Source organism: Sinocyclocheilus rhinocerous, unplaced genomic scaffold, assembly GCF_001515625.1.
Source record: "Sinocyclocheilus rhinocerous isolate Xijiao unplaced genomic scaffold, SAMN03320098_v1.1 scaffold415, whole genome shotgun sequence".
NCBI classification, from domain to species: Eukaryota; Metazoa; Chordata; class Actinopteri; order Cypriniformes; family Cyprinidae; genus Sinocyclocheilus; species Sinocyclocheilus rhinocerous.
In genome coordinates, this window is record NW_015646373.1 from 345,823 (window position 1) to 358,145 (window position 12,323).

General features: G+C 37.9%; 1 protein-coding gene across 2 annotated transcripts in view; it reads left to right on the plus strand.

The window, feature by feature from the left end:
• The window catches only part of LOC107707689 (disintegrin and metalloproteinase domain-containing protein 17-like), a 31,688-nt gene that overhangs the window by 556 nt on the left and 18,809 nt on the right, over window positions 1-12,323 (plus strand). For both annotated transcript variants that reach the window (XM_016511779.1, XM_016511780.1), the window contains exons 2-5: window positions 191-323; window positions 3,593-3,726; window positions 3,837-3,925; window positions 4,030-4,201. In XM_016511779.1, the coding sequence (XP_016367265.1) occupies window positions 191-323; window positions 3,593-3,726; window positions 3,837-3,925; window positions 4,030-4,201 (528 nt within the window). The remainder of the gene's footprint in view (window positions 1-190; window positions 324-3,592; window positions 3,727-3,836; window positions 3,926-4,029; window positions 4,202-12,323) is intronic.

A 12,323-nucleotide genomic window follows, 5' to 3' on the forward strand; every position in this document is an offset into this window, starting at 1 on the left:
ATTTAATCGCAGTTTGAATGAAAAAATAACATTTACATATGATTTACATATATACCAAAAATATTTAATCGTTACATATAATAATATTTGATCTTTAGATGTTGTTTTGAGTTTTGAAAGGTGTGTGGATGAATTATGTAGGTGCGTAGTATGTAGGAGTAATGAAGTATATATGCATTACTTCATCCAGATGCGCTCAGCTCCAGACTGTCAGACTTTGATGTTGTGCCTGCATCAGATCTCCAGCTTCATTCGGTCGGGAAGAGGGACGTTGATGCCCGATCACATGTGGAGCGGCTGGTCAGCTTCACAGCACTCCAGAGGTAAAGCTGACAGATCAACACACAGCACTCTTACTGTTATGCTGTGAAAAGCACTAAATTAGGAGCCTTTAAGTCGCCAAGAGGCTGCTAAAGGCAGATTACTTGATATTCAAAGAGAGATGAAATTTTTTTTTAAATAATTTATAATAATTAAATTAACAATTTTATTATAAATTATTCAATCTATTTATTTTATGTAATCAAGTTATTTATTTTTTGTTTATTACTGTTTGTCCATCCTTGATTTCTAAAAAAAAAAAAAATTTTGTATTTGTATTTATTTGTGTGTGTGTGTGTATTAGGGTTGACACGATACCATAAGCACATGTTACGATACTATACCAGCTGAAGTATCACAATACAAAGTAGTATTGCAATACCGTGCGATATTGTATTAATTCATAATTCAAATCTACAAAATGAAGCAAATTTTCAGAAATACGTAGATATAAATGAAAACAGACCAAATTGTCCTCAGAATCGTTTTTTTAATGAGAATGAATAACTGGCTATTTGAAAAACTCAAGAACAGACTCAAGACAAAAGAGCAACAGACGAACTGAGAGATATATACATATTATATATAGTGGTCGACCGCTATATCGCCCAAGGCCGATATATCGGCCGATATTTGACATTTTTTAAATATCGGCATCGGCCGATACGTTTTTCTGTTTGGCCGATGCGTTCGAGGCAGGACTTTTATTTTGACGGCGCTGAGAACGGCAGCGTCTGAGCACACAGTGCTCACATTCTCCCTCTTGTTCGCTGTTGTCGTTAACAGTTCGGTCTAAATATGGATAGAAGTCTGTCTAATGATCAGTTAGAACAGTTAAACAAAGGAATTAAAATGTATACAAAGTCTTATAATGATTGCTTTTATATTATTAGTAATAGAAAGGCAAACATTATAATACTTTCTTGTTTTCCGTCAGCATTTATATCATTTAAACAAATTTTTGAATGTCTAATAAATATCTAATTTCAAAAACCTTGCAAACTTAGTCGGATCCAGTTGTTATACAGTTATTATTTTAAAATGCAGTGTTTAAGCTGCTAATTTTAAAAATCTTTTCAGTTCCTCTCTCTAGATAGCGCGAATAATGTGCAACACCTCATTTTCAGATGTGTAAAACGTACTGTAATGTTAAACAGGACATCTTCAAAAATGAAGGTAAATTATTTAAGGTAAATAAGTTTCACTAACCTTCGTGTTCTCTGCAAAAGATGTGGGATGCATCCGAAGGTGCTTAATGAGGTCGCTGGTGTTTCCCCCTTTAGCTTGAATACTCTGTAGGCATTCACGGCAGATTGGTTTTCCGTCATCAATAGCTTTTCCAGTCTCATCAGGTAAAAATCCAAAGTAATTCCATATTACGCTGCGTGAGTTGCTATTTTTTAAGAGATTGTCTGGGTCAAATGTTGTATGTAAATCCATTGTATTCACAGGAACAGACAATTGCAAATTAGAAACTAACTGAATCAGATGCATGTTTGAACTGAAGCATCAGAAATCGCACAATACCATATGTGACCCTGGACCACAAAACCAGTCATAAGGGTCAATTTTTTTAAATTGAGATTTATACATCATCTGAAAGCTGAGTAAATAAGCTTTCCATTGATGTATGGTTTGTTAGGATAGGACAATATTTGGTCGAGATAAAACTATTTGAAAATCTGGAATCTGAGGGAGCAAAAAAATCTAAATACTGAGAAAATCGCCTTTAAAGTTGTCCAAATGAAGTTCTTAGCAATGCATATTGCTAATCAAAAATTAAGTTTTGATATATTTACGGTAGGAAATTTACAAAATATCTTCATGGAACATGATCTTTACTTAATATCCTAAGGATTTTTGGCATAAAAGAAAAATCGATCATTTTGACCAATACAGTGTTTTTTTGGCTATTGCTACAAATATACCCCAGCGACTTAAGACTGGTTTTGTGGTCCAGGGTCACATATAAGGCGCAAATTCTACACAGCATTTTGTGTCCTTAAAGAGGTGCGGTGTGCAGAAAGGCGACAAGACAAAAAAAGACGCTATTGTATTGTTTATTTGCAGACACAAGTGTTCGAACATTTTAGTGACTGCCCCACATACAACATTACTTACGGTAGAAATACAGTGGCACCGCCAGTATTTTGGAGCTTTAGTATCGCCGATACTACCGTAGATACTACTATGGTAAACCGTGCAACCCTAGTATGTGTGTATATATATATATATATATATATACAGTATATGTGTGTATGTATGTAAGGGATAATCACCGGTTTGCCGTGCATTTAAAATCCTTTAACGTGGAGGCAAAGAACCACCCGACGCGAAGCACACACACATGCATATAGGGCTTCACAATTAATCTAATTTCTAATCGCAATTACAATTACAGATGCCACAATTACGTAATCGTTCAAAGTCCAATTATGTTATTCTGATGTTTTTTTTCTTCTTTCTACAGGTTATCTTAAGCGTTTTTCCATTGTTTTAGTTTTAGTATAACATTATAATACCATGCATATTTTTTATTTATTTAAAGAAGAAACCAATCCGATGTATAGTTGACATCTGAGGCTTAATACTAGAGAAAGCAATAAAAGTTTTTCAGTTAGAGTGTTTTCAGCTTGTTTTCATATAAAAATATGGCATGCAGTTTCTTCAAACTGGTATAAACATCATTCAATGTAAATTGTAATAATTGTAAATAATAATCGCAATTACGATTTTTGTCATAATGGTGCAGCTCTACACACATATACATTTTTTTTTATTTGTCAGTGTTATTGGTTGTTATTCATCTCTGCCCATCCCTTATTATTTTTTAAGTATTTATTTGCATTTTTTTGTATATTATGTATTAATTTGTATTTTATATATTTAATATATAAAACTGTAATATATAATTTATTACTGTTCTGTATTAATTATTATTTTTTGTTTGCATTACTCTTATCTGACCACCCCTGGTTTCTAAAAATAATGGTAATTATATTTTGCTTTTATTTTCTTGGCATATTTTATTTTATTTTTATTTTAGTTTATTATGTATTTTTATTTATTTATGGTTTATTTTTATTCTATTCTCTGATGTATTTTATTCTATCTATCTTTATAACTTTTTTTTTTTTTTAGAGAGAGAGAGTTGGAGTGTTTGTGTTGTTATTCTCTGACCCCCTGACCTCAAGAGATCATGATTAGAGGCTGGTTCTTCCTTCAGAGTTTCACTGCACTAAAAACACATTTATTACATCTTTTTTCAAAGGCACTTCAAGCTGTACTTGACAACCAACACAGAACTTTTCTCTGACAACTTCAAGGCTGTGTTCTTAGACATGAATGGAAAAGAGAACCAATATGACATTCAGTTACAGAATTACTATAAAGGACACGTAGTGGGTAAGACATGGGATGAGAATATCAGCCTTGGCTGAGAACTGAATTTTCTTGTTTTTCCATCCGTGATTCATTATCATACATTGACATATCGTTGTTTGCTATCTCAACAGGAGAGGAGCACTCGCGTGTGCAGGCACACATAGATGGGGAAGAGTTTTCAGCCCACATTCTTACTGAAGAGGCTGAATATAATGTAGAGGTAATTTGTTCACACATGCTTAATACTTGAAAGCATTTGATATTAATTTCACAGTGTGCATTTTTACTAAATGTTTCAGTATATCTTGTCTTGTCTTCATTTAGCCCTTGTGGCGGTTTACAGAGTCACCCTCTGATGGCCGTTTGCTGGTGTACCGTTCAGAGGACATTAAAAACATCAGTCGACTGTACTCACCTAAAGTGTGTGGATATGTGAACGCTGATGCCCAGGGGCTCCTGCCGGCGAGAGCAGTGGGACAGACAGAACAGGAGCAGGGTGTGTATTTACATATTTATGACAAGATACCACAGAGGACATTGGGTCACTTAGTATTGGAGACTGGAGATCAGACAAGTTATCAAAATTAACCCCATTTCCTTTTTTATGAGGTTCTCAAACTTTTGTATTTTTAATAGTAAATTTGAGGAACAGGAATTTATTGGAATTCCCTGCAGATCTATTTTGACCTCACTCAGACCGTCACCACGGTCTTATCCTGAATGACGCCATTCTTCTGCTTATCCTCGAGACCTAATTACAACAATGTCAGGTGACTGACCTTAGGGGTTGGCTGTTATATAACATCCGGATGGACCAACCACTTCCTATGCTAATAATACAAGTTATTAGAAAATTATTTTTTATATTTGCAGATACAATTTTATGTAACCTATAAGACATACCTGGTGGGCAATGACTGACTATATGAGTGTTTTTGCTCATCTCTGATTCATGTCTGATCTGAGTTGTCTCTATTGGCACATACTCCATCTCTGACATTCCCCCTGCTTCTTTCCTTTCTGTATCATTAAATTCCCCTGGCTCTTTTTCATGTTCATTTGTGCTGTTACTAGTCCTCTTTATAAAAAAGAATGTATTTTCCTCTTCCTCTGCTTTCCTTTTCATATTCTATATAGTTCAGTCAATCACACTTGTATTATCATTATTCAATTAAACAGCTAAGTTACAGTTTTGCACAAAACAGCGACAGACCCATAATGTAAGATTGTGTAATGTGTTTTTTTAAACTTTGTATTTTTTTAAATGTATTTTTTTAAACTTTTGCAAGCTACAATTTGCAGTAGCCTAACTTTACAAACTTTTTCAGGTTTGCAGTTTGAACTAAAGCTTAAACTTGGAAGGCTTTAAAGGCCATACAGTATATCAGAAAGACAGATTCACAGATGGATGGATGGACATAACGAGATAGATAGATAGATAGGGACCAAATCAGACCAAATTCATTCTTTTTGTCTGTTGAGATTAGAATTTTTGACAGTTGGACTTTTAACAGCTTTGGCTCATGAATGATATGGTATGGTTCTTTTCTCATGAAACATTGCAGTACCTCATTTTTAACAAATGTTCACGAAAAGGTAGTGACATCTAGGTAAATAACACAGATTTTACTGACCTGAATCTCTTGTGTTTCTCACTCGGCTTGCGCTGAACTTAAGTTATGTCCATAACTATGGATCTATGAGACCGAACGATGACCGTCACCACGTTCTTATCCTGAATGACGCCATTCCTCCGCCTATCCTCGAGACCTAATAACAACAATGTCAGGTGACTGACCTTAGGGGTTGGCTGTTATATAACATCCGGATGGACCAACCACTTCCTTTTGCCTTTCTCGCCTCATCTGAGACCGGATTGGTTGATTGCATTTAAACTCAAACACAGGAGAGATTGTGGTTACAATCTGTCACGTTTTCGTGCAGGTGCTTTAAGTCCCTTAGGATTGTGGTGGATTTCTCCTAATTTCTGTATTTTTTACGCGTCATTGGAACACGCATTGGTGAGTGTCTCTTTACTTTATTATACTGTTTACAGGTGTTTGTGTTTGGGTCTGCAGTTCGCAGCGGATTTGATATTTCCATCCTGGTTACTGCGTGTAAGCACGTAGAATGGTGGATATTTGAAAATTATTTTCTTATGTGATTTTTGATCTTTGAGAAGTTCTGTTCGCAGGCTTTATTTGAAGGACAGTTAATGACTGGTGATTCGTCACAAACTATATGTGAATGGTGTAATTTGTTTATTTTCCAACAAAAACCAAGAAGTTTGTTGAACAATTGAATTTCAGCCTCAGGAAATAGTAATATTGTGTGATTCAAAGAGTGCTGTTCGCAGACTTTGAAAGATAATTAATGGACAGGGATTCGTCACAGTTTATATATTTATAGGATTGCAAACTTTGCATACTTAAATAATTAAATTTATTTTGAAGTTTGGTTTCAAGAACTGAGTTTCATTACAGTTAAACTTGGTTCGTTGACATGAGTCACTCAAAATGTTGATTTTGTCAGGCTGATATACACCCACGAGATGGATATTGAGAATGCCCATCCTGTTTGAGTATGCAGCATTTACTTGACGATATTGAGAACCCCTGTGCAGCACCAGTAGTGCAACGTTTGGATACACCTTCATGTAGCCCTTATCCTTACATGTGTCTAATTTGGGATGTAATTTGAAGCTGTTTACCCACCGTTGTAGTGGACGGGCTCTGAGAAGTCTCGAACTGGTCCTCTTCCGGTAGAGTGGCAACTCCATCCCAAAGTGGTAAGACTTATATGGGGTCAGTTCGGTATGGTGAAGATCAATCTGTTTGCGATGGCGGAGACAACTCATTGCGATCTATGGTATTCCCTAAACAACCAGGGAGAACCCTTAGGGGATAGATGCACTCAAGAATGGCTGTAAGAGTTGTTGTACGTGGTTCCTTCTCTACCTTTGATTCCCCTGGTGCTCAGGATGGTAGCATTGGGCCGTCACAAAGTTTTACTTGTGGCCCCAAGATGGCCGAAGAAACACTGGTTCCCGATTCTTGTATGTTTGGTTCAAGGTCATCCAAGGCAGTTACCGAGGAGAATCGATCACCTGTCTCAGGCGGAGGGACACATTTGGCACCCGAGGTCAGATACTCTACAACTGTGGGTATGGCCTTTGCTCAGTCCCTCCCTAAGGACTTAGATGAAGCTGTACTGAGGACAATAAATAATTCTTAGGCACCCTCTACTTGGAGTAACTATTCTAGCAAGTGGCGAATATTCTAAGCATGGTGTCAAGACCATCAGCTAGAAGCTGTCAGAATTGTGACACCAGTTTTTTTCTCTGGTTTCTTCAGTCATTGTTGGATTCAGGGAAATCAGTTAATACGATAAAGGTCTATATGGCAGCCATCTCACACTTTCATTCTTTAGTGGATGGTGTAAGTATTGGTAAACACTCTTTGGTGTCTCAATTCCTTTAGGGCGCACACCATTTATGCCCAGGGAGGGTTATGAGCTCACCTGCTTGGGATCTTACTGTTATCTTACGTTCACAAGTCAAAGCACCTTTTGAACGTTTGGATCAAGCCGATCCAAAGTTCCTGACATGGAAGACAGTCTTCCTCCTGGCAATATGTTCAGCTAAGAGGGTTAGTGAATTGGACTCTTTATCAGTCAATGAAGACTGTTTGAGATGTAAGGCGGAAAATCCAGGGGTTTATCTCTGGCCAAATCTGTTATTCCTACCCAAGGTCCTTAGGCCTGGTACAATAAATCAGGTAATTGAGCTTGATGCTTTTTACACAGACCTTCGATTGTCTCACTGGATAGTGGATACAATTTCACAAGCATATTCCAGTCAAAATCTACCTGTTCCTGGTGATCTAGTCGCCCACTCTACCAGGAGAGGTAGGTTTATAGGATTAATGTTACAAATCCAAATTCTTTGGGGTCTGCTGTTTTATCTGCTGTTAAGTTACCAGAGAAGGGAAATGATACTGGTCCCTCGTGACTCTGTTGGTATTAGTCATCCAGGATAAGACCATGGTGACGGTCTGAGTGAGGTCGAAATAGATCATAAGTTATGTCCATAAGTATGGATCTATGAGACCAAATGATGACCGTCACCATCTCTTGTCACTCGGAACGAGCTGAGGCGTTCCAGGCAGGAGGAAGTGGTTGGTCCATTCAGATGTTATATAACAGCCAACCCTTAAGGTCAATCACCTGACATTGTTGTTATTAGGTCTCGAGGATAGGCGGAGGAATGGCGTCATTCAGGATAAGAACGTGGTGACGGTCATCGTTCGGTCTCATAGATCCATAGTTATGGACATAACTTAAGTTCAGCGCAAGCCGAGTGAGAAACACAAGAGATTCAGGTCAGTAAAATCTGTGTTATTTACCTAGATGTCACTACCTTTTCGTGAACATTTGTTAAAAATGAGGTACTGCAATGTTTCATGAGAAAAGAACCATACCATATCATTCATGAGCCAAAGCTGTTAAAAGTCCAACTGTCAAAAATTCTAATCTCAACAGACAAAAAGAATGAATTTGGTCTGATTTGGTCCCTATCTATCTATCTATCTCGTTATGTCCATCCATCCATCTGTGAATCTGTCTTTCTGATATACTGTATGGCCTTTAAAGCCTTCCAAGTTTAAGCTTTAGTTCAAACTGCAAACCTGAAAAAGTTTGTAAAGTTAGGCTACTGCAAATTGTAGCTTGCAAAAGTTTAAAAAAATACATTTAAAAAAATACAAAGTTTAAAAAAACACATTACACAATCTTACATTATGGGTCTGTCGCTGTTTTGTGCAAAACTGTAACTTAGCTGTTTAATTGAATAATGATAATACAAGTGTGATTGACTGAACTATATAGAATATGAAAAGGAAAGCAGAGGAAGAGGAAAATACATTCTTTTTTATAAAGAGGACTAGTAACAGCACAAATGAACATGAAAAAGAGCCAGGGGAATTTAATGATACAGAAAGGAAAGAAGCAGGGGGAATGTCAGAGATGGAGTATGTGCCAATAGAGACAACTCAGATCAGACATGAATCAGAGATGAGCAAAAACACTCATATAGTCAGTCATTGCCCACCAGGTATGTCTTATAGGTTACATAAAATTGTATCTGCAAATATAAAAAATAATTTTCTAATAACTTGTATTATTAGCATCTAAATATACAAATAGAATAAGGATTGTATTGAATTATGTTGTTGTTTTATGGAAGTCCAGAGGTGAAGCTCCTGTACAGCCAAAATTGAAGGTGTTTCCAAGGACTCTTCAGGGATACAGAAGAAGGAGCTTTAAAAGTGAATGGTACACAAGTCACCCCTGGTTAGAATACTCCATAAGTGCAGACTCAGCCTTCTTTTATGCTTGTAGACATTTTAGCCTCCCCAGCCACACAGAATCAAACTTCACTTCAAATTTAGGATTTAAAAACTGGAAAAAGGTAACATTCAAAGATGGAGGATTCGCTGCACACAGTAGAATTGAGCATCACAAGGATGCAATGATGGCATGGAAAGAATTTGAGATGTCTGAAAAAAGCAGGAATCTCTAATTGTAAATTTAAACAAAGACTACAATAAAACAGTTAAAGAGAACCAGGATTATATTAAAACTAAAACCAGGATTATATTAGCTGAGGTCTTGTTTTACACTGCAACACAAAATATTGGCCAAAGAGGGCACAATGAAACAATGGAATCAGTCAGGAAAGGGACCTTTTTAGGTATATTGGAGCTGATTGCAAAACATAATCCTAGCATTATGAAAAAAAATGAATGCAGTTGGCAATGCAAAATATACACGTGCTGATATCCAGAATGAGATCCTGTCTTGCTTAGCAGAGATGGTGCACACCTCAATAATAAAAGAGGTCAAGAAAAGTGAGGTGTTCAGCATACTAGCTGATGAAACTAAAGACCTTAGCAAAATAGAGCAGATTTAATTTGTAGTAAGGTACTACTACAATGGTACAATAAATGAAAAGTTTTTTTACAGTTTGAACACGCTGAACGCTTAGATGCTGAAGGACTGACACAAAAGATTACTGATACTCTGGAAAGATATGGTCTGGAATACAAGAGAAATCTTGTAGGTCAGTCTTATGATGGGGCTGCAGTCATGAGTGGCAAGCATTGTGGTGTACAGACACGTGTAAAGCAATTGGCAAAGCAAGCCTTTATGTGCACTGTAATGCTCACTGCCTCAGCCTTGTGCTTGTTGACAGTAAAAGCCATCCCATACGCTAACTGCTTCTTTTCCTTGTTACAAAAACTGTGTATGTATTCATGTCAGGATCAATGGTGCTGATGTGGCTGCAAATTCAAGTTGAAATGTATTCCGGGTGCTCCCAGAGAACCTCAACGGTTGAGTGACACGCGGTGGTCATGCAGGTATTTGGCCTGTCGCAATTTAATGGACAGGTTGCCAGCAGTAGTAACGAGTCCTAGAAGAAATAGCTGGGGAACAAACTGGGGGACAGTCAGTAGATGCCCAAGGCCTTCTGTTTACTGCATTTCTAGCAACATTTAAAAAAACGTATTGGAGATGCAAAATTCCTTTTTTTTTCATGCTCCAGTCATGATGTCTTGAATTAGCAAAAGCAGTAGACCTAGTGGAGGCACTCATTTGCACATTTGAAAATTATAGAAATGAGAAGGTATTTGATGATGTCTGGACAACAGTTTTGAGTATTGCTGAGCAGTGTAATATCTGTACAGACACCATTCCCAAAACGAAAGAGGAAGCTAAGCTCTAAGCTAGAAGCAACCTGTGTCATGTCAACAGTAGGAAGTCAAGCAGCTCTGAACAGCAAAGAGTTTTTCAGAGCAGGGATATTTTACCAGGTTTTGGACATGATGCTAAATGAGCTGAGGATTTGATTTTCAGACCAAAATTGTGACATAATAAGGGGTATCCAAGCTCTGAATCCTTCTAGTGAAACATTCTGTGAAAAGGATGTTCTGTTTCCATTTGCTAGGATGTATGGGTCTGATCTTTAAGCATGGTAGACCATCAGCTAGAAGCTGTCAGAATTGTGACACCAGTTTTTTTCTCTGGTTTCTTCAGTCATTGTTGGATTCAGGGAAATCAGTTAATACGATAAAGGTCTATATGGCAGCCATCTCACACTTTCATTCTTTAGTGGATGGTGTAAGTATTGGTAAACACTCTTTGGTGTCTCAATTCCTTTAGGGCGCACACCATTTATGCCCAGGGAGGGTTATGAGCTCACCTGCTTGGGATCTTACTGTTATCTTACGTTCACAAGTCAAAGCACCTTTTGAACGTTTGGATCAAGCCGATCCAAAGTTCCTGACATGGAAGACAGTCTTCCTCCTGGCAATATGTTCAGCTAAGAGGGTTAGTGAATTGGACTCTTTATCAGTCAATGAAGACTGTTTGAGATGTAAGGCGGAAAATCCAGGGGTTTATCTCTGGCCAAATCTGTTATTCCTACCCAAGGTCCTTAGGCCTGGTACAATAAATCAGGTAATTGAGCTTGATGCTTTTTACACAGACCTTCGATTGTCTCACTGGATAGTGGATACAATTTCACAAGCATATTCCAGTCAAAATCTACCTATTCCTGGTGATCTGGTCACCCATTCTACCAGGAGTATGGCCACTTCCTGGGCGGCACTTAAGGGGGTAGCATTCTCAGACATGTGTGGCAGCCTCTTGGAGCACTCCATGCACGTTCACAAGATTTTGATTGATGTGACAAATCCAAATTCTTTGGGGTCTGCTGTTTTATCTGCTGTTAAGTTACCAGGGAAAGGGAATGATACTAGTCCCTCGTGACTCTGTTGGCATTAGTCATCCAGGATAAGACCGTGGTGACAGTCTGAGTGAGGTCGAAATAGATCGTAAGTTATGTCCATAACTATGGATCTATGAGACGAATGATGACCGTCACCATCCCTTGTCACTCGGGAGGAGCTGAGGTATTCTAGGCAGGAGGAAGTGGTTGGTCCCTCCGGATGTTATATAACCGCCAACCCCTAAGGTCAGTCACCTGACATTTTTATTATTAGGTTTAGAGCAGGGGTGGGCAAACTTGGCCTTTCCAGGTCACTTCCTTCAGAGTTTAGCTCCAACTCTAATCAAACACACCTGAACCAGCTAATCATTGTCTTCAAGACTATTAGAAAGCTACAGGCAGGTGAGTTTTATCAGGGTTGGACCACATCTCTGCAGGAAAGTGGCCTGGAAGGGCCAAGTTTGCCCATCACTGGTTTAGAGGATAGGCGGAAGAATGGCACCATTCAGGATAAGACTAGGGCTCGGCAAAAAAAAAGATTTTTCGATTAATCGGTTTTTTAAATGACATCGATTCGATATCGATTCTCAAAAACCGCGAATCGATCTTTTCCGGGATTTATTTCAGCACATTTAAAACAAGATCTGATTAACCTGAATCTTATCATTAGTCTTCTCTACTAGATGTCACCCTTATTTACCTTGCGCGATGTTACAACAGAAAGCCTGTCATTCATTCAGCGCTTATCATGGCCATACGCATGATTCGCAATGCTCAGGTGAAATGCTATAGTAATACTATAAATCTGCGGAAGCATTTGATATCACGCATA